The following is a 19,127-nucleotide window of genomic DNA, read 5'->3' as shown; positions in this document are numbered from 1 at the left end:
CCTCATTGCCCACTACAACTCCCTGAAGTTGGTCTCTTCTCCCAGGCACCCAGCACCAGAACAAGAGGACACAGTCTCAAGTTGTGCCAAGGGAGGTTTAGGCTGGAGGTGAGGAGAAAGTTCTTCCCAGCAAGAGAGATTGGCCCCTGGAATATGCTGCCCAAGGAGGTGGTGGAGTCCCCATCCCTGGAGGTGTTCAAGAGGGGACTGGATGTGGCACTTGGTGCCATGGTCTAGTGACATGGTCGAGTGCCATGACTCGCTCGGTGAAGAACTTTCTCCTCACCTCCAGCCTAAACTTCCCCTGGCACAGCTTGAGACTGTGTCCTCTTGTTCTGGTGCTGGTTGCCTGGGAGAAGAGACCAACCCCTTCCTGGCTACAACCTCCCTTCAGGTAGTTGTAGAGGGCAATGAGGTCACCCCTGAGCCTCCTCTGTACACCCCAAGGAGGAGGCTTCCACAACCACTCTGGGCAACCTGTTGCAGAGTCCCAGCACCCTGCTACTGCAGAACTTCTTCCTCAGCCCCAGTCTAACCCTGCTCTCCCTCAGCTTCCAACCAGTCCCCCTGGTCCTGTCTCTAGACACCCTCATGAAAAGTCCCTCTGCAGCCTTCCTGTAGGATCCCTTTCAGGTGTTGAAAGGCAGCTCTAAGGTCCCCCCAGAGCCTTCTCTTCTCCAGGCTGCACAACCCCAGCTCCCTCAGCCTGTCCTCCTAGCAGCCCTTGCATCACCTTTATGGCCCTTAATCTACCAGTTGCACAATGCCAAGCTCTAATTTAAGTCCATGAATACTCAGCTAACACATGTTGAGCACAAGGGCCAGGATGAAACATGCCTCCTTCAAAGTGTGCCTTTCACTCCAAAGAGGCTGTTGCAGAGTGAGCCAAAGCAGGTTGCAATCCTAATCACTGCTTCAAAAAGAAAGGCAAATAGAATTGTTACCTCATCAGCCTGGTTAAGGTGTTCTGCATAAACATGCACATATTCATCCCATCCTGCAGCAAAGAGGAAATGAAAACCTTAAGTCAGCCTCAAGGGAAGCAATTAAAGGCACAGGTGAAGCAGACAGAAGGATTCATGGCATGGACTCTAGCTGGGGTTTGACTCTCTCCCTCAGCCTCCTCTCCTCCAGACTAACCACCCCCAGCTCCCTCAGCTGCTCCTCACCAGCCCTGCTCTCCAGACCCTTCCATCAGCTTTGTTGCCCTTCCCTGGATCCTCTTCAGCCCCTCAATGTCCTTCCCAAAACTGAGCCCAGTGCTCTAGGTGCAGCCTCACCAGTGCCAAGCACAATGGGACAAGCACTGTCAGGCCACCATCAAGCCATGTCCTTCAGCACCACATCTCCACAGGGTTTTAAACCTCCCCTATGGGGACAGGCTGAGAGAGTTGGGGCTGTTCAGCCTGGAGAAGAGAAGGCTGCAGGGAGACCTTAGAGCAGCCTTCCAGTACCTGAAGGGGCTCCAGGAGAGCTGGGAAAGGGACTGTCTACAAGGGCTTGTAGCACAAGGACAAGAGACAATGCTTTGAAGCTAGAGCAGGGGAGATTTGGATTGGACAATAGGAAGAAGTTCTTGACTAGGAGGGTGGTGGAAGACTGGAACAGGTGGTGGAGGCCTCATCCCTGGAGACATTCAAGGTCAGGCTTGATGGGGCTCTGAACAATTTGCTCTACAGTGCTACAGCCTGGGCTCAGAGCGACTGGAGAGCAGCCAGGCAGAGGGGGACCTGGGGGTGCTGGTTGAGAGTAGGCTGAACATGAGCCAGCAGTGTGCCCAGGAGGCCGAGAAGGCCAATGGCATCCTGGCCTGCATCAGCAACAGTGTGGCCAGCAGGAGCAGGGAGGTCATTGTGCCCCTGTACACTTGAGGCACTGGTTAGGCCACACCTTGAGTCCTGTGTCCAGTTCTGGGCTCCTCAGTTTAAGAAGGACATTGAGAGACTTGAAGGTGTCCAGAGAAGGGCAAGGAGGCTGGGGAGGGGTCTGGAGCACAGCCCTGTGAGGAGAGGCTGAGGGAGCTGGGGTTGCTTAGCCTGGAGAAGAGGAGGCTCAGGGGAGACCTTCTTGCTCTCTCCAACTCCCTGAAGGGAGGTTGTAGCCAGGTGGGGGTTGGTCTCTTCTCCCAGGCAATCAGCACCAGAACAAGAGGACACAGTCTCAAGCTGTGCCAGGGGAGGGTTAGGCTGGAGGTGAGGAAGAAATTGTACACAGAGAGAGTGATTGCCCATTGGAATGTGCTGCCCAGGGAGGTGGTGGAGTCACCACCACTGGAGGTGTTCAGGAGGAGACTTAATAGAGTGCTTGGTGCCATGGGTTAGTTGATTAGGTGGTGCTGGGTGATAGGTTGGACTTGATGATCTTGAAGGTCTATTCTATTCTATTCTAAAGGTTTATTCTACTCTATTCTAAAACATCAGCACATGTGATTTACTAAGAGGCTGTTACTGATCAGCCACCTCCTATAACCCATGAAGACCAGCAGCAGTATTCCCACTCCAAACTGAAGACAGTCAAACCCTCCATGCTGTCTGTCTTAATGCTAAGCCCAAAGGCCACACAAACATCCAAGGTATCACTTCACAGACATGGACAGAATGGTTTGGGTTGGAAGGGACCCTAAAGATCATCCAGTTCCAAGCCTCTGCCATGGGCAGGGACACCTCCCACCAGCCCTGGTTGCTCAAGGCCTCCTCCAACCTAGCCCTGAACACCTCCACGGAGGAGACATCCACAGCCTCCCTGGGCAACCTGTTCCAAGATCTCCCCACCCTCACTGAAAAGAATTCCTTCCTCATCTCCACTCTCAATCTCCCCTCCCAGCTCAAAGCCATTGCCTCTCATCCTGTCACTCCCAGCCCTTGTCCAAAGTCCCTCCCCAGCTCTCCTGGAGCCCCTTCAGGTCCTGGAAGACTGCTCTAAGGTCTCCCTGGAGCCTTCTTTTCTCCAGCTTGAACCAGCTCAGCTCCCACACTGCAACCATCAGGATGAAGCTGCAAAATAGCTGTTCAGGGACAGTCATTTTTCACCTCACCACAGCAGAGTTCCTGCAGTCAAAGTCATTGCCTCACTTCACACCAAAATGGTAATTAAAGATTAATGCCAGCACAGCCCAGCTTGATAACTGCAGTTAGAGCTGAGCATAGCAGAAGTGTTCTCCACTTTCTGAGGGGGCAGAGAGATTACTGTGGCTCACATGATAAAAATGCCTGCACAGAGAACAGCCTGGACTAAAAGATGCACAGGCACTTGAGCCCTGCCTAACACACCCTCCAAACCTCCCTGATAAGGAGAAGCAGGCTGCCAGTGAGAGGCTTTTATCTGAATCAGAAAGGTGTTCTCCAGAGGCTGGTGGAATAATCAAATTTTCAGCTCCAGCACTGCCCTTAGAGGGGAAAGAAATCTCCCAAGCAGGAAGCCAGCTCACATACACCATGCACTGGAGAGGGAAGGAAAGGATTCAGGGTTTGCAGCCAGGCTAGGAGAGGTAGGGAAGAAGAAAGTCACCTTCATAAAGGAGAAAGCTGTAGCACTGCCTCTTTTTGCTGCAAGAGCACAGAGTCCACTTCCAATCCAGACAGAACATTTCCAGACCATCCCCAATTGCTTGGAGGTCCTCCCCATGCAGCTTACTGATTAATGCCTGTCTGATCTGGTGAGCTGGCTGGAATGGAATGGAGTGGAATGGAATGGAATGGAATGGAATGGAATGGAATGGAATGGAATGGAATGGAATGGAATGGAATGGAATGGAATGGAATGGAATGGAATGGAATGGAATGGAATGGAATTAACCAGGTTGGAAAAGGCTTTTGAGATCATCAAGTCCAACCGATCACCCAGCACCATCTAATCAACTAAACCATGGCACCAAGCACCCCAGCCAGTCTCTTCCTAAACACCTCCAGTGACAGGGACTCCACCACCTCCCTGGGCAGCACATTCCAATGGCAAATCTCTCTCTCTGTGAAGAATTTTATCCTCACCTCCAGCCTAACCCTCCCCTGGCACAGCTTGAGACTGTGTCCTCTTGTTCTGGTGCTGCTTGCCTGGGAGAAGAGACCAACCCCCACCTGGCTACAACCTCCCTTCAGGGAGTTGGAGAGAGCAAGAAGGTCTCCCCTGAGCCTCCTCTTCTCCAGGCTAAGCAACCCCAGCTCCCTCAGCCTCTCCTCACAGGGCTGTGCTCCAGACCCCTCCCCAGCTTTGTTGCCCTGTTTGGGTGGTCAAATCCTGAAACATGGAGTTGCCACACACATAAAAAAAAGAAGCACCAGGCTGTAGTTACTACAGATGTAACCCAAGGTGTAAGAGCAGCACAAAAAGACCACCCTCAACTGCAGCTAACAATGTCCTGTTTCACAGATTGCTAGGAAGCACACACAGAACTGCACCCACAGACAGACACAGCTGCCAGGAGGGCTCTGCAGAGGGACCTTGCCAAGCTGGACAGATGGGCAGAGGCCAACAGGATGGCATTCAACAAGTCCAAGTGCCAGGTGCTGCACTTTGGCCACAGCAACCCTAGGCAGAGCTACAGGCTGGGGTCAGAGTGGCTGACAGCTGCCAAACAGAGAGGGACCTGGGGGTACTGGTTGAGAGTAGGCTGAACATGAGCCTGCAGTGTGCCCAGGTGGCCAAGAAAGCCAAGGGCATCCTGGCCTGCATCAGGAACAGTGTGGCCAGCAGGAGCAGGGAAGTCCTTGTGCCCTGTGCTCAGCACTGCTTAGGCCACACCTTGAGTCCTGTGCCCAGTTCTGGGCTCCTCAGTTTAAGAAGGACATTGAGAGACTTGAAGGTGTCCAGAGAAGGGCAAGGAGGCTGGGGAGGGGTCTGGAGCACAGCCCTGTGAGGAGAGGCTGAGGGAGCTGGGGTTGCTTAGCCTGGAGAAGAGGAGGCTCAGGGGAGACCTTCTTGCTCTCTCCAACTCCCTGAAGGGAGGTTGTAGCCAGGTGGGGGTTGGGCTCTTCTCCCAGGCAGCCAGCAGCAGAACAAGAGGACACAGTCTCAAGCTGTGCCAGGGGAGGTTTAGGCTGGGTGTTAGTAATCTTTCTCTAACAGCAGCCAGGCTGCTTACAGTTGGGTTTGACTTCAGAATGCATGAGAATTGACTTCTTGACTCACAGAATGGTTTGGGTTGAGGAGACCTCCAAAGCTCATCCAGTCCAACCCCTTCTCTGCAGTCAGCAGGGACATCCTCCACCAGATCAGGTTGCTCAGATCCCTGTCCAGCCTCACCTTGAGTATCTCCAGGGATGGAGCCTCAACCACCTCCCTGGGCAATCTGTTCCAGTCTTCCACCACCCTCATGCTGCAGAACTTGTTCCTAACATCCAAGCTAAATCTGCTCTGCTCTAGTTTGAAGCCAGTGCCTCTCATCCTGTCACTGTAAGCCTTTACAAACAGTCTCTCTCCACCCTTCCTGTAGCCTCCTTCAGGTACTGGAATGCTGCTCCAAGGTCTCCCTGGAGCCTTTTCCTCTCCAGGCTGAACACCCCCAGCTCCCTCAGCCTGGCTTTGTAGCAGAGCTGCTCCAACCCCCTGAGCATTCTCCTGCCCCTCCTCTGGACCCTCTCCATCAGGTCCATGTCCTTCCTACACTGAGGGCTCCAGACCTGCACACAGCACTCCAGTCATCCTGTCCCTGCAGGCTTCTGCAAACACTCCCTCTGCAGCCTTCTTGGAGCCCCCTTCAGGTGCTGGCAGGCTGCTATTAGCCTTTTGCAATCTGTTTGTCTGAGTTGTTATTTCTGCCCCAACCGATTACAGTCTCCCCAGAGCCTTCTCTTCCCCTCAGATCTGCTTCTAAAGGTCAAAGTAGTGAAGCAGAGTTTATGTGGTGTGTAAATCCACCAGCCCCTGCTCTGAGAGACTGAACTGGCATTTGTAAAAGCCAAGGCTGAAGAGCCTAAGCAATGTAGGAGTTCAGAGTTAGGAGCCAGTTCCCACAACACTTCAGCCATGCCTCCAAGTGGCTGCCTGCAGGGGTTTCATTCCCCCATTCCCAGCTCCACTCTGTGACTTGCATGTGCAATTGTAACAGAAGCAAACTGCACCCTCTCTGGCTGAAGGATCACAGGCTCACCAAAGGTTGGAAGAGACCTCAAAGATCATCACCACAGACCTCATGACTAAACCATGGCTCCAAGTGCCACCTCCCATCCCCTCTTGAACCCCTCCAGGGATGGGGACTCCACCACCTCCCTGGGCAGCCCATTCCACTGGCTAACAAGATCTCAGGGAGCTCATTTCTCTCCCCAAACTACTTGCCTGGGGGTTGGATATTGCTTTGACAGCATTCAGATCAGAGCCTGAGCAAAAGGTGTTTCCTGCACCATGGATGATAAGGCCTTTGCCATCCTTCCAGCTCTCCAGCTCAGTTACCTTCTCCTGGAGCTCCAGCATCATAGTGCCTGTCACAAGAGAGGAGAAGCAATGTTTTTCCACAGGAAATCATCATCACTGTCATATTTTTCACCACCAGAAGTAAGTTATCACTGGTCAGTGGTCAGCCTGCTGGAAAGCAGCTCCCCAGAGCAGGACCCTGGAGTCCTGGTGGGCAGTGAGCTCCCCATGGGACAGCACTGTGCTCCTGTGGCCAAAGAGGCAAGTGATATCCTGCAGTGCATCAAGAGCAGTGTGTCCAGCAGGGCTAGGGAGGTTCTGCTCCCCTCTGCTGAGACCACACCTGGAATATTATACCCAGTTTGGGGCTCCCCAGTTCAGGAGAGACAGAGACCTGCTGAAGAGAGTGCAATGGAGGCTACAAGGATGATGAAAGGACTGGAGCATCCCTCCTGTGAAGGAAGGCCTGTGGATGGAGTCTGCCTGGACCTCAGCAAGGCCTTTGACACCGTCCCCCACAGCAAACTGCTGGCCAAGCTGTCAGCCCCTGGCTTGGATGGGAGCACTCTGTGCTGGGTTAGGAACTGGCTGGAGGCTGAGCCCAGAGAGTGGTGGTGAATGGTGCCACAGCCAGCTGGCAGCCAGGCACCAGTGGTGTGCCCCAGGGATCAGTGCTGGGCCCTGTGCTCTGTAACATCTTTATTGATGATCTGGATGAGGGCATTGAGTCCATCAGCAGTAAATGTGCAGATGACAGCAAGCTGGGGGCAGGAGTTGATCTGCTGGAGGGTGGAGAGGCTCTGCAGAGGGACCTGGACAGGCTGGACAGATGGGCAGAGCCCAAGGGCAGGAGATTTAACACCCCCAGCTCCCTCAGCCTGTCCTCATAGCAGAGCTGCTCCAGCCCTTAGATCATCTTTGTGGACTCACTCCAACAGTTGTGGGTCCTTCTTATGCTGAGGACACAAGTTTGCCCTCTTCACACACTCACTCTACTTGGGCTAATAAGCTCTTTCAATCTTAAGTACAGCCTGAGACTACCTACTTCAAAACCCAACTGTAGGAAATAACATGATCACCATTATAACCTAATCCCTGCAGGCTGGCTTCCTTCTCTGCTGTATGAAGCTCAGCTGCAGGCCAGCAAGAGCTGAAACTGGCTCCACCAGGCTTAAACTGCCACCATCAGCATTTTGCTTCCAAAGAGACCATGGCCAACAGGTGGCTAGCAGATTCCAGTCAAGAAAAGGGGGGGAAAAAGGCCCTAACAGCCTCCACACTGCCCCTCAGCAATGTGCCAGGCACCACTGGTGTCCCCCAGGGATCAGTGCTGGGCCCCATCCTCTTTAATGCCTTCACTGATGATCTGGATGAGGGGACTGAGTCAGTCATCAGCAAATTTGAAGATGACACCAAGCTGGGGGCAGGAGTTGATCTGTTAGAGGGTAGAGAGCCTCTGCAGAGGGACCTTGCCAGGCTGGACAGATGGGCAGAGGCCAACAGGATGGTATTCAACAAGTCCAAGTGCCAGGTGCTGCACTTTGGCCACAACAACCCCAGGCAGAGCTACAGGCTGGGGTCAGAGTGGCTGAGAGCAGGCAGGCAGAAAGGGACCTGGGGGTGCTGGTTGATAGTAGGCTGAACATGAGCCAGCAGTGTGCCCAGGGGGCCAAGAAGGCCAAGGGCATCCTGGCCTGCATCAGGAACAGTGTGGCCAGCAGGAGCAGGGAGGTCATTCTGCCCTGTGCTCAGCACTGGTTAGGCCACACCTTGAGTCCTGTGCCCAGTTCTGGGCTCCTCAGTTTAAGAAGGACATTGAGAGACTTGAAGGTGTCCAGAGAAGGGCAAGGAGGCTGGGGAGGGGTCTGGAGCACAGCCCTGTGAGGAGAGGCTGAGGGAGCTGGGGTTGCTTAGCCTGGAGAAGAGAAGGCTCAGGGGAGACCTCATTGCTGTCTACAACTCCCTGAAGGGAGGTTGTAGCCAGGTGGGGGTTGGTCTCTTCTCCCAGGCAGCCAGCACCAGAACAAGAGGACACAGTCTCAAGCTGTGCCAGGGGAGGTTTAGGCTGGAGGTGAGGAGAAAGTTCTTGCCAGAAAGAGGAATTGGCCACTGGAATGTGCTGCCCAGGGAGGTGGTGGAGTCCCCATCCCTGGAGGTGTTCAAGAGAGGATTGGATGTGGCACTTGGAGCCATGGTTTAGTTAGTCATGAGGTGTTGGGTGCCAGGTTGGACTTGATGATCTCTGAGGTCTCTTCCAACCTTATTGATTCTATGATTCTATTCTGCTTTTGGTTCCCTGAGTTTGCTCAAGCTCAGAATAAACATCATTCCTTTGAGATAAAGACAAAAGCTGCTGTGCAAAGCAAATGCCTGGCAAATAGGCTTTCTCTCAACACTGTAATGATGTTTTGCAGCTCTCTAAAGGAAGAGAACATGTATATATAGATTCCCATCTGCCACCAGCCAGAAGCTGTGAGGCACAGGAGCAACACAATTTCATTTTGAGGGGGCTCTCCACAGCTTTGGGCTGATAAAACAAAAGCAACCAGGTTCTCCTGGGGCAGTTGAGGGACTGGGCATCTCCATCCCTCTCAGTGTTTCTCCTGAGGGGTAAGAATTGACCCACAACACAAGGAAAAGGATCACAGAGAGAGAGTTGTTGGCCTTTGGAATGTGCTGCCCAGGGAGGTGGTGGAGCCCTCATCCATGGAGGAGTCCCCATCCCTGGAGGTGTTCAAGAGGGGACTGGATGTGGCACTTGGTGCCATGGCTTAGTTAGTCATGAGGTGCTGGGTGCCAGGTTGGACTTGATGATCTCTGAGGTCTTTTCCAACCTTATTGATTCTCTGATTCTATGTGCCTGTTAGTCCCTCAGCAGCTGCAGTTTACAGCATGAAGAGTTCCCTGAATTCCTGGGCCACCCCCTCCTCTGCAGCAACCATGGGGTCACCATGGGTTTGTTTCCACTCTCCCTACTCTCAGACTTTCACTCCTCTTAAGAAGGGAGATTCAGACTGGAGATTAGGGAGAAATTCTTTCCAGTGAGGGTTGGGGAGACACTGGAACAGGTGGCCCAGGGAGGTTGTGGATGTCTCCTCCCTGAGGGTATCATAGTATCAGTCAGGGTTGGAAGTGACCACAAGGATCATCCAGTTCCAAGCCCCCTGCCATGGGCAGGGACACCCCACACTAGATCAGCCTGGCCAGAGCCTCATCCAGCCTGGGCTTAAACACCTCCAGGGACAGGGCCTCAACCACCTCCCTGGACAACCCATTCCAGGGCTTCACCACTCTCATGGGGAAGAACTTCCTCCTCCCCTCCAGCCTCAATCTCCCCACCTCCAGCTTCATTCCATTCCCCCTAGTCCTATCACTCCCTGAGATCCTGAGCAGTCCCTCCCCAGCCTTCCTGTAGCCCCCTTCAGATCCTGGAAGGCCACAATGAGGTCACCTCAGAGCCTTCTCTTCTCCAGACTGAACAGCCCCAACTCCTTCAGTCTGTCCTCACAGCAGAGCAGCTCCAGCCTCCTGGCCCTTCTCTGGACACCTTCCAGCACCTCCACATCCCTCTTGCAATAGGGGCTCCAGAACTGGAGACAGGACTCCAGGTGGGGTCTCAGCAGAGCTGAGGAGAGGGGGAGAATCACCTCCCTTGCCCTGCTGGCCACACTTCTCCTGATGCAGCCCAGGAGCTGATTGGCTTTGCGGGCTGCAAGTGCACACTGAGAGCTCCTGGTGAGCTTCTCCTCCCCCAGCACCCCCAAGTCTCTCTCCTCAGGGCTGCTTTCCAGCCAGTCCCTGCCCAGCCTGCCTTTGTGCCTGGGATTGCCTCCACCCAGCTGCAGGACCCTGCCCTTGCTCTTGTTGAACCTCCTGAGGTTGGCTTGTGCCCACCTCTCCAGCCTGTCCAGCTCCCTCTGGATGGATCCCTTCCCTCCAGCTGTCTGCTGCACCACACAGCTTGGTGTCATCAGCAACCCTGCTGAGGGTGCACTCAGTGCCACTGTCCATGGCACCCACAGAGATGTTGAACAAGCCTGGTCCCAGGACTGATCCCTGAGGGACTCTGCTTGTCCCTGGCCTCCACTGGGACATGGACCCATGGACAGCCACTCTTTGGGTGCAGCCATCAAGCCAGTTCTGTATCCATCTAGTGGTCACCCATCACACCCATGTGTCACCAGCCTGGAGCCCAGGATGTGGTGTGGGACAGTGTCGAAGGCTTTGCTCAGGGCCAGGCAAATGACATCAGCTGCTCTCCCCTCAGCTGTTGATGTTGTCACCGGGTTGTTGTTCAAGGCAAGGTTGGATGAGGCTGGTGGGAGGTGTCCCAGCCCATGGCAGGGAGTTGGATCACCTTGAAGGTCCCTTCCAACCCAACCCATTCTATGCTTTTGTGGGTATCAGAACCCTCTGGTAAAAAGGACACGAGCTCATTTCAAATGTGGCAGCAGTGGAGAAGCAGTGATCTCAGGACCTGCCAGAGTAAGACCTCCCACAGCACCTTCCTGTGGCTGTCAGACAGCACAACAGAGCAGTGCTCCTCCCAGGGCTCCACACACTCCCCTGAACCAGCCCTGCCTGATCCCAGGGCTCATGTACTAAACACCAACCAGAGCCTGCAGCAAAGACACAGCTCCTCACTTCCTCACAGGCTGTTTAGCTGCTGCTCTTTGCTCCTACAGCATCTGATTCCCACAGCCCAACACTTGAATTTCACAGCAGCTCTCTCAGGAGAGAGAATTTTACAGATCACTAGCTGGGGGAGAGAAAATATCTGCTAAATTTGGGTGCCCAGCTTGAGATGTGAGATAGGATTTCAGCACATGAACATTAGGCAGCACTTTGCAGAGTCAAAGCACAGCCACCAGGAGCTTAAATAGCTGCTGCAACTGCTCAGCACTTGCAGCAGCTGAGTTCTGAGCCCCTTCTGTCAAGCAGGTTGCTATGAAAGCTCAAGTTGTGACTTGTGATACATCTGAGCCCCACAGCAGACTGGGCTTGCTTTGTCCTTTCTCCTCTTGCCATTGCATCTCATTTCCCATCCCCCTTTGAACTTGCACAGCTCTATTGTGAGTCAGCAATGAAAAGCAATCTGTAGGGAAAGAGGAAACAATGCAACTAGGCCCAGATAATCACAGCCTCACAGTATCACCAAGGTTGGAAGAGACCTCAAAGAACATCAAGTCCAACCTGGCACCACAGACCTCATGATTAAACCATGGCACCAAGTGCCACATCCAATCCCCTCCTGAACACCTCCAGGGATGGGGACTCCACCACCTCCCTGGGCAGCACATTCCAATGGCTAACAACTCTGGAAAGAACTTTCTCCTCACCTCCAGCCTAAACTTCCCCTGGCACAGCTTGAGACTGTGTCCTCTTGTTCTGCTGCTGGGTGCCTGGGAGAAGAGACCAACCCCCACCTGGCTACAACCTCCCTTCAGGGAGTTGGAGAGAGCAAGAAGGTCTCCCCTGAGCCTCCTCTTCTCCAGGCTAAGCAACCCCAGCTCCCTCAGCCTCTCCTCACAGGGCTGTGCTCCAGACCCCTCCCCAGCCTCCTTGCCCTTCTCTGGACACCTTCAAGTCTCTCAATGTCCTTCTTGAACTGAGGAGCCCAGAACTGGACACAGGACTCAAGGTGTGGCCTAACCAATGCAGAGTACAGGGCACAATGACCTCCCTGCTCCTGCTGGCCACACTGTTCCTGATGCAGGCCAGGATGCCATTGGCATTCTTGGCCACCTGGGCACACTGCAGGCTCATGTTCAGCCTACCATCAACCAGCACCCCCAGGTTCCTCTCTGCCTGGCTGCTCTCAGCCACTCTGCCCCCAGCCTGTAGCTCTGCCTGGGGTTGTTGTGGCCAAAGTGCAGCCCCTGGCACTTGGACTTGTTGAATGCCATCCTGTTGGACTCTGTCCATCTGCCCAGCCTGGCAAGGTCCCTCTGCAGAGCCTTTCTACCCTCTAACTGACCAACATCTGCTCCTAACTTGGTGTCATCTGCTGATGACTTACAGCAAATGCTTATGCACAGCTCCAGCCCTGCAGATGCAGAGCCTGAACCTGTGCTACCTATGCAGGAAGAGAATCACACACACTGGTGTATTCTAGAAAGTTAAGGAGAGACAGCAAACACACCTCTCTTGGGGAGCTAAAGCCTCTCAGAATACAAGATTAATAAAGCAGGGCACTTGCTTTTCACAGCTGAGTGTTATCCAGCACGTTCAACAGACCCCTGAGCTGCAGCAGCAGAGAATGCCCTGCTCATGGGGTATTCAATTCACCAGCCACTGGCACTGAAGACATAAAGCAAGTGAAGAAGGAGAAATGGAGGCCTATTTGTGTGACTGGAAGAGAGCAACTTACAGAAGCTCAAGTTACAGGGGTGGCTTTAGATAAAGAACAAAGAAAGTCTCCCACTGGCTGCACAAAGCTGGCATCTTCCCACTCCCCTCACAATAGCCTTTATGGTTGCAGAGCAAAATGAAAGGAGGCACATGAGAGAGCTCAGGAGCAGGACTGTGCTCAGCAGGGCAAGGGAGGGGATTCTGCCCCTCTGCTCCACTCTGCTGAGACCACAGCTGGAGCTCTGGGGCCAGCTCTGGAGCCTCTGTGCCAGGAAGGATCTGGAGGTGCTGGAAGGTGTCCAGAAAAGGATGAGCAGAGGGCTGGAGCTGCTCTGCTGTGAGGACAGACTGAGGGAGTTGGGGTTGTTCAGTCTGGAGAAGGCTCCAAGGAGACCTAATTGTGGCCTTCCAGGATCTGCAGGGGGCTCCAAGAAAGCTGGGGAGGGACTTTTGAGGGTGTCAGGGAGGGATAGGACTGGGGGGAATGGAGGAGAACTAGAAATGGGGAGATTGAGATTGGCTGTGAGGAAGAAGTTGTTCCCCATGAGGGTGGTGAGAGCCTGGCACCGGTTGCCCAGGGAGGTGGTGGAAGCCTCCTGCCTGGAGGTGTTTGCAGCCAGGCTGGATGTGGCTGTGAGCAACCTGCTGTGGTGTGAGGTGTCCCTGGCCATGGCAGGGGGCTGGAACTGGCTGAGCCTTGAGGTCCCTTCCAGCCCTGACAGTTCTGTGTAAGATAGGTAACTTAAGAAATACAAACCCCACAAGGAATCAGCAATCCCATCAAGCAAATAATACCTGTAAAGGCATTCATCAGCTTGGGGTTGTTCAAAGTCAGGATTCCAATGCCATTGTCTTCCTTAGAAAGGTTGATGGAGCCACCAGCCAGCTGCTGAAGTTTCTTCTGTATTGATCCCTCCTCATAGCCATCAGCACTGCTGTACAGGGACAGCCTTCTCTGCTGCAGAACCCTTTTCTTTGTAGCCTGAAGCAAGTTCTTCCAGAGTGAAATGGCCATTTCTGAAAAGAAATGGGGGGGGGGGGGGGGAAGGGATAACAAATAAAGAAAAGATGAGGAAATGTCCTTCGAAATGCACCTCAGTCCTCTGAGAGTGAGAGAAGCAGGGCAGCAGAACCTGACACAAAGGGGATGCAACCACAACATTCTGGAGAAATCACTGCAGAGAGTGTTTACAAAACTATGGCCTTGAATCTGCTCCTGGGAGGGGAAGGGGAAGAGGATAGAAGAGAATAAGAGAGAGGAGAAGAGAGGAGAAGAGAGGAGAAGAGAGGAGAAGAGAGGAGAAGAGAGGAGAAGAGAGGAGAAGAGAGGAGAAGAGAGGAGAAGAGAGGAGAAGAGAGGAGAAGAGAGGAGAAGAGAGGAGAAGAGAGGAGAAGAGAGGAGAAGAGAGGAGAAGAGAGGAGAAGAGAGGAGAAGAGAGGAGAAGAGAGGAGAAGAGAGGAGAAGAGAGGAGAAGAGAGGAGAAGAGAGGAGAAGAGAGGAGAAGAGAGGAGAAGAGAGGAGAAGAGAGGAGAAGAGAGGAGAAGAGAGGAGAAGAGAGGAGAAGAGAGGAGAAGAGAGGAGAAGAGAGGAGAAGAGAGGAGAAGAGAGGAGAAGAGAGGAGAAGAGAGGAGAAGAGAGGAGAAGAGAGGAGAAGAGAGGAGAAGAGAGGAGAAGAGAGGAGAAGAGAGGAGAAGAGAGGAGAAGAGAGGAGAAGAGAGGAGAAGAGAGGAGAAGAGAGGAGAAGAGAGGAGAAGAGAGGAGAAGAGAGGAGAAGAGAGGAGAAGAGAGGAGAAGAGAAGAGAAGAGAGGAGAAGGGAATAAACAAGGTTAGAAGAGGCCTTTGAGATCATCAAGTCCAACCTATCACCCCACACCACGTAATCAACTCAACCATAGCACCAAGCACCCCATCCAGTCTCCTCCTAAACACCTCCAGTGATGGTGACTCCACCACCTCCCTGGGCAGCACATCCCAATGGTTAATAACTCCTTCTATGAAGAACTTCTTCCTAACACCCAGCCTGATCTCAGTAGCTGAGCCTGAACATGAACATCTCACCATCTTTTCTTGTCAGAAATACCCCAAAGTATTTCTATGCAGAACATGAAAGAGACTCAAGAAATGCATTCAGCATCTCCTGTATTCATAGATTCATAGAATGGGTTGGGTTGGAAGGGACCTTAAAGACCATCTAGTTCCAACCCTCCTTCCAGGAACCTCCCACCAGCCCAGGCTGCTCAAGGCCTCCTCCAACCTGGCCTTGAACACCTCCAGGGAGGGGACATCCATAACCTCCCTGAGCAACCTGTCCCAGTGCCTCCCCACCCTCTCTGGAAAGAATTTCTTCCTCATGTCCAGTCTCACTCTCCCCTCTCCCAGCTCAAAGCCATTGCCCCTCACCCTATCACAACAAGCCCCTGTAAAAGAATCATAGAAATGTTGAGGTTGGAAGAGACCTTTGGGATCATCAAGTCCAAGCACTCACCCAGAGCTCACAACCCCAGCACTGCTGCTCAGCCACTGCCACTAAACCACATCCACCTGGCTTTTAAACCCCTCCTGGGATGGTGACTTCACCACCTCCCTGGGCAGCCTGTGCCAGTGCTTGAGAAACCTTGCTGGGAAGAGATTTTTGCCAATACCCAACCTGAACCTGCCTTGGCACAGCTTGAGGCTGTTTGCTCTTGCCCTGTCACTGGTTGCATGTGAGAAGAGCCCAACCTTGCCCTCACTGCAACCTCCTTTCAGGCAGCTGTAGAGAGCAATGAGGTCTCCTCTCAGCTTCCTTTTCTCCAGACTAACCAACCCCAGCTCCCTCAGCTGCTCCTCCTAAGACCTGTGATCATAGAATCATAGAATCAATAAGGTTGGGAGAGACCTTGATGGCTGCACCCAAAGAGTGGCTGTCCATGGGTCCAGGTCCCAGTGGAGGCCAGGGACAAGCAGAGTCCCTCAGGGATCAGTCCTGGGACCAGGCTTGTTCAACATCTTTGTGGGTGCCATGGACAGTGGCACTGAGTGCACCCTCAGCAGGGTTGCTGATGACACCAAACTGTGTGGTGCAGCAGACAGCTGGAGGGAAGGGATCCATCCAGAGGGAGCTGGACAGGCTGGAGAGGTGGGCACAAGCCAACCTCAGGAGGTTCAACAAGAGCAAGGGCAGGGTCCTGCAGCTGGGTGGAGGCAATCCCAGGCACAAATGCAGGCTGGGCAGTGACTGGCTGGAAAGCAGCCCTGAGGAGAGAGCCTTGGGGGTGCTGGGGGAGGAGAAGCTCAGCAGGAGCTCTCAGTGTGCACTTGCAGCCCAGAAAGCCAATCAGCTCCTGGGCTGCAGCAGGAGAAGTGTGGCCAGCAGGGCAAGGGAGGTGATTCTCCCCCTCTGCTCAGCTCTGCTCAGACCCCACCTGGAGTCCTGCCTCCAGTTCTGGAGCCCCTATTGCAAGAGGGATGTGGAGGTGCTGGAAGGTGTCCAGAGAAGGGCCACAAGGATGAGCAGAGGGCTGGAGCTGCTCTGCTGTGAGGACAGACTGAAGGAGTTGGGGCTGTTCAGTCTGCAGAAGAGAAGGCTCCGAGGTGACCTCATTGTGGCCTTCCAGTATCTGAAGGGGGCTCCAGGAAGGCTGGGGAGGGACTGCTCAGGATCTCAGGGAGTGATAGGACTAGGGGGAATGGAATGAAGCTGGAGGTGGGGAGATTCAGGCTGGAGGGGAGGAGATTGAGGCTGGAGGTGAGGAGGAAGTTCTTCCCCATGAGAGTGGTGAAGCCCTGGAATGGGTTGTCCAGGGAGGTGGCTGGGGCCCTGTCCCTGGAGGTGTTTAAGCCCAGGCTGGATGAGGCTCTGGCCAGCCTGATGTAGTGTGGGGTGTCCCTGCCCATGGCAGGGGGGTTGGAACTAGATGATCCTTGTGGTCCCTTCCACCCCTGACTGATTCTATGATACTATGACCTCAAAGCCCTTCAGCAGCTTAGCTGCTCTTCTTGTTTCATCACTCTCCTACCACCTACATGTCTCTTGTCAAGGAAAAAAAATCATGGACAGAGCAAACCAGATTTAAAATATGGAAATCTTATTCCACACCCCCCCCAAACAATACCATCCAAGGCTGTCATGTTCAGCTGTGTGGTTCCCTGCATTAAGAGCTCTTTAGTATTATCACTATGGTAATAAAGAGCATCAGCAAGTGCAGGAGCAGGAAACAAATTGGCCAGCGCTGCCTGCTGATCATGACTCATGATTAATGACTCATGCAAGGGTATTAGCATCGAATTATCTGCTTCAAAACCAGCTCCTGCAGTACTGGGCAGTGCTCAGGGATGGATTGATTGATTGATTTCACTTTTAGAATAGAATTAACCAGGTTGGAAAAGACCTTCGAGATCATCGAGTCCAACCTATCACCCAGCACCATCTGATCAACTCAACCATGGCACCAAGCACCCCATCCAGTCTCTTCCTAAACACCTCCAGTGATGGGGACTCCACCACCTCCCTGGGCAGCACATTGCAGTGGCAAATTAGTTTTTCTGGGAAGAATTTCTTCCTAACCTCCAGCCTAAACCTCCCCTGGCAGAGCTTGAGACTGTGTCCTCTTGTTCTGCTGCTGGGTGCCTAGGAGAAGAGACCAACCCCCACCTGGCTGCAACCTCCCTTCAGGGAGTTGGAGAGAGCAATGAGGTCTCCTCTGAGCCTCCTCTTCTCCAGGCTAAGCAACCCCAGCTCCCTCAGCCTCTCCTCACAGGGCTGTGCTCCAGACCCCTCCCCAGCCTCCTTGCCCTTCTCTGGACACCTTCAAGTCTCTCAATGTCCTTCTTATATTGAGGATCCCAGAACTGGACACAGGACTCAAGGTGTGGCCTAACCAGTGCTGAGCACAGGGCACAAGGACTTCCCTGCTCCTGCTGGCCACACTGTTCCTGATGCAGGCCAGGATGCCCTTGGCTTTCTTGGCCACCTGGGCAAACTGATGGGCCCCTCAGTTTAGGAAAGATGTTGAGGTGCTGGAAGGTGTCCAGAGAAGGGCAACAAAGCTGGGGAGGGGTCTGGAGCACAGCCCTGTGAGGAGAGGCTGAGGGAGCTGGGGTTGCTTAGCCTGGAGAAGAGGAGGCTCAGAGGAGACCTTCTTGCTCTCTACAACTACCTGAAGGGAGGTTGAAGCAACAAGATCATTTGAGCAGCTCAGCCTCAGCTAACCACTCAGGAAAAGCAGAGGAGATTTGAGCTGCAGCTCTCTCACACCAAAAGGATTTTTTGCTGATCTCTGACAAACCACCTCCAAAATTGCAATCAGTATGCAGCACTCTCAATCCATAGCATGACTGTGATTGATTTTTTTATCCCCTCCTACTGTCAGTGAAAGCAGGGCACAGAAAATAAAAGACCTTGCAGTAACCTACAAAATGATGTAGGCCAAGCCAAGCCATGCTTGTTACAGCAAAGTGTTCAGCCTGTCAGTTTAATACCATTACATACATTTAGATAGAGAATCATAGGGATTGGAAAGGACCTCTGGAGATCATTGAGTCCAACCCCCCTGCCAAAGCAGGCTCACCCAGGGCAGGTCACCCAGGAACACATCCAGATGGGTCTTGAAAGTCTCCACAGAAGGAGACTCCACAACCTCTCTGGGCAGCCTGCCCCAGGGCTCTGTCACCCTCACAGCAAAGAAGTTTTTTCCTCCTGGTGAGGTGGAACTTCCTGGGTTCCAGTTTGTGCCCACTGCCCCTGGACCTACCACAGGACACCAGTGAAAAGAGCCTGGTCCTTTCTTCTTGACACCCACCCATCAGATATTTATAGACAAGAAGATCCCCTCTCAGCCTTCTCCAGGCTAAGCAGCCCCAGCTCTCAGCCTCTCCTCAGCAGAGGGATGTTCCAGTTCCTTTACCACCCTTGTAGCCTCTCCTGGACTCTCTCCAGTAGTTCCTTGTCCCTCCTGAACTGTGGAATGCAGAAGTGGACACAAAACTCCAGATGTGGTCTCACCAGGGCAGAGCAAGGGAGGAAGAGAAGCTCCCTCAACCTGCTGGATATACTCTTCTTAAGGCACCTCAGGAGACCACTGGCCCCCCTGGCTAGGAGGGCACACTGCTGCAATGCAATCCTAGTCTGATTTGATCATCTCAGACATGCTGCACCCACTAACATCTGCAGCACAGTTTAGGCACAGTGAAAAAAACCCCAAGCTGTCAGGATAGATACAACAAAAGCTGCAGGCAATTAGAGTCTCCCAAATGCTTTAAGTGCTCCAGCTTCACTTACCACTGGTGACAAATGAGAGCTAAGCCTCTAGCAGGGACATCAACAGGAGTTCATTCCACAGTTATTGCACCCCTTACATAAACCACCAGCTGAGAGCTCATTTGGTTGGTTGTGTAACTCTGGGGGCTAGCAGAGTGTGGGTTAAAACGAGCACCACTTGAGCAACAAAG

General features: G+C 53.3%; 1 protein-coding gene across 3 annotated transcripts in view; it reads right to left on the bottom strand.

Moving 5' to 3' along the window:
- The window catches only part of ECHDC1 (ethylmalonyl-CoA decarboxylase 1), a 42,296-nt gene that overhangs the window by 16,780 nt on the left and 6,389 nt on the right, over positions 1-19,127 (bottom strand). Inside the window, exons 1-4 of one of the 3 annotated variants that reach the window (XM_068170388.1) lie at positions 15,184-15,248; positions 13,492-13,713; positions 6,271-6,413; positions 945-997 (exon numbers count right to left, since the gene is read on the bottom strand). In XM_068170388.1, the coding sequence (XP_068026489.1) occupies positions 945-997; positions 6,271-6,413; positions 13,492-13,711 (416 nt within the window). In that variant the 5' untranslated portion in view covers positions 13,712-13,713; positions 15,184-15,248. Of the gene's footprint in view, positions 1-944; positions 998-6,270; positions 6,414-13,491; positions 13,714-15,154; positions 15,160-15,183; positions 15,249-19,127 lie in introns of those variants that run through there. The other 2 variants (XM_068170390.1, XM_068170387.1) reach the window with 2 other exon arrangements.

This window comes from Melanerpes formicivorus, unplaced genomic scaffold, assembly GCF_026170545.1.
Source record: "Melanerpes formicivorus ecotype bairdi unplaced genomic scaffold, bMelFor1.0.p_v2 SCAF_370, whole genome shotgun sequence".
NCBI classification, from domain to species: domain Eukaryota; kingdom Metazoa; phylum Chordata; class Aves; order Piciformes; family Picidae; genus Melanerpes; species Melanerpes formicivorus.
The sequence above is the reverse complement of the archived record's forward strand: the minus strand, read 5'-3'. Positions and strand labels throughout refer to the sequence as shown.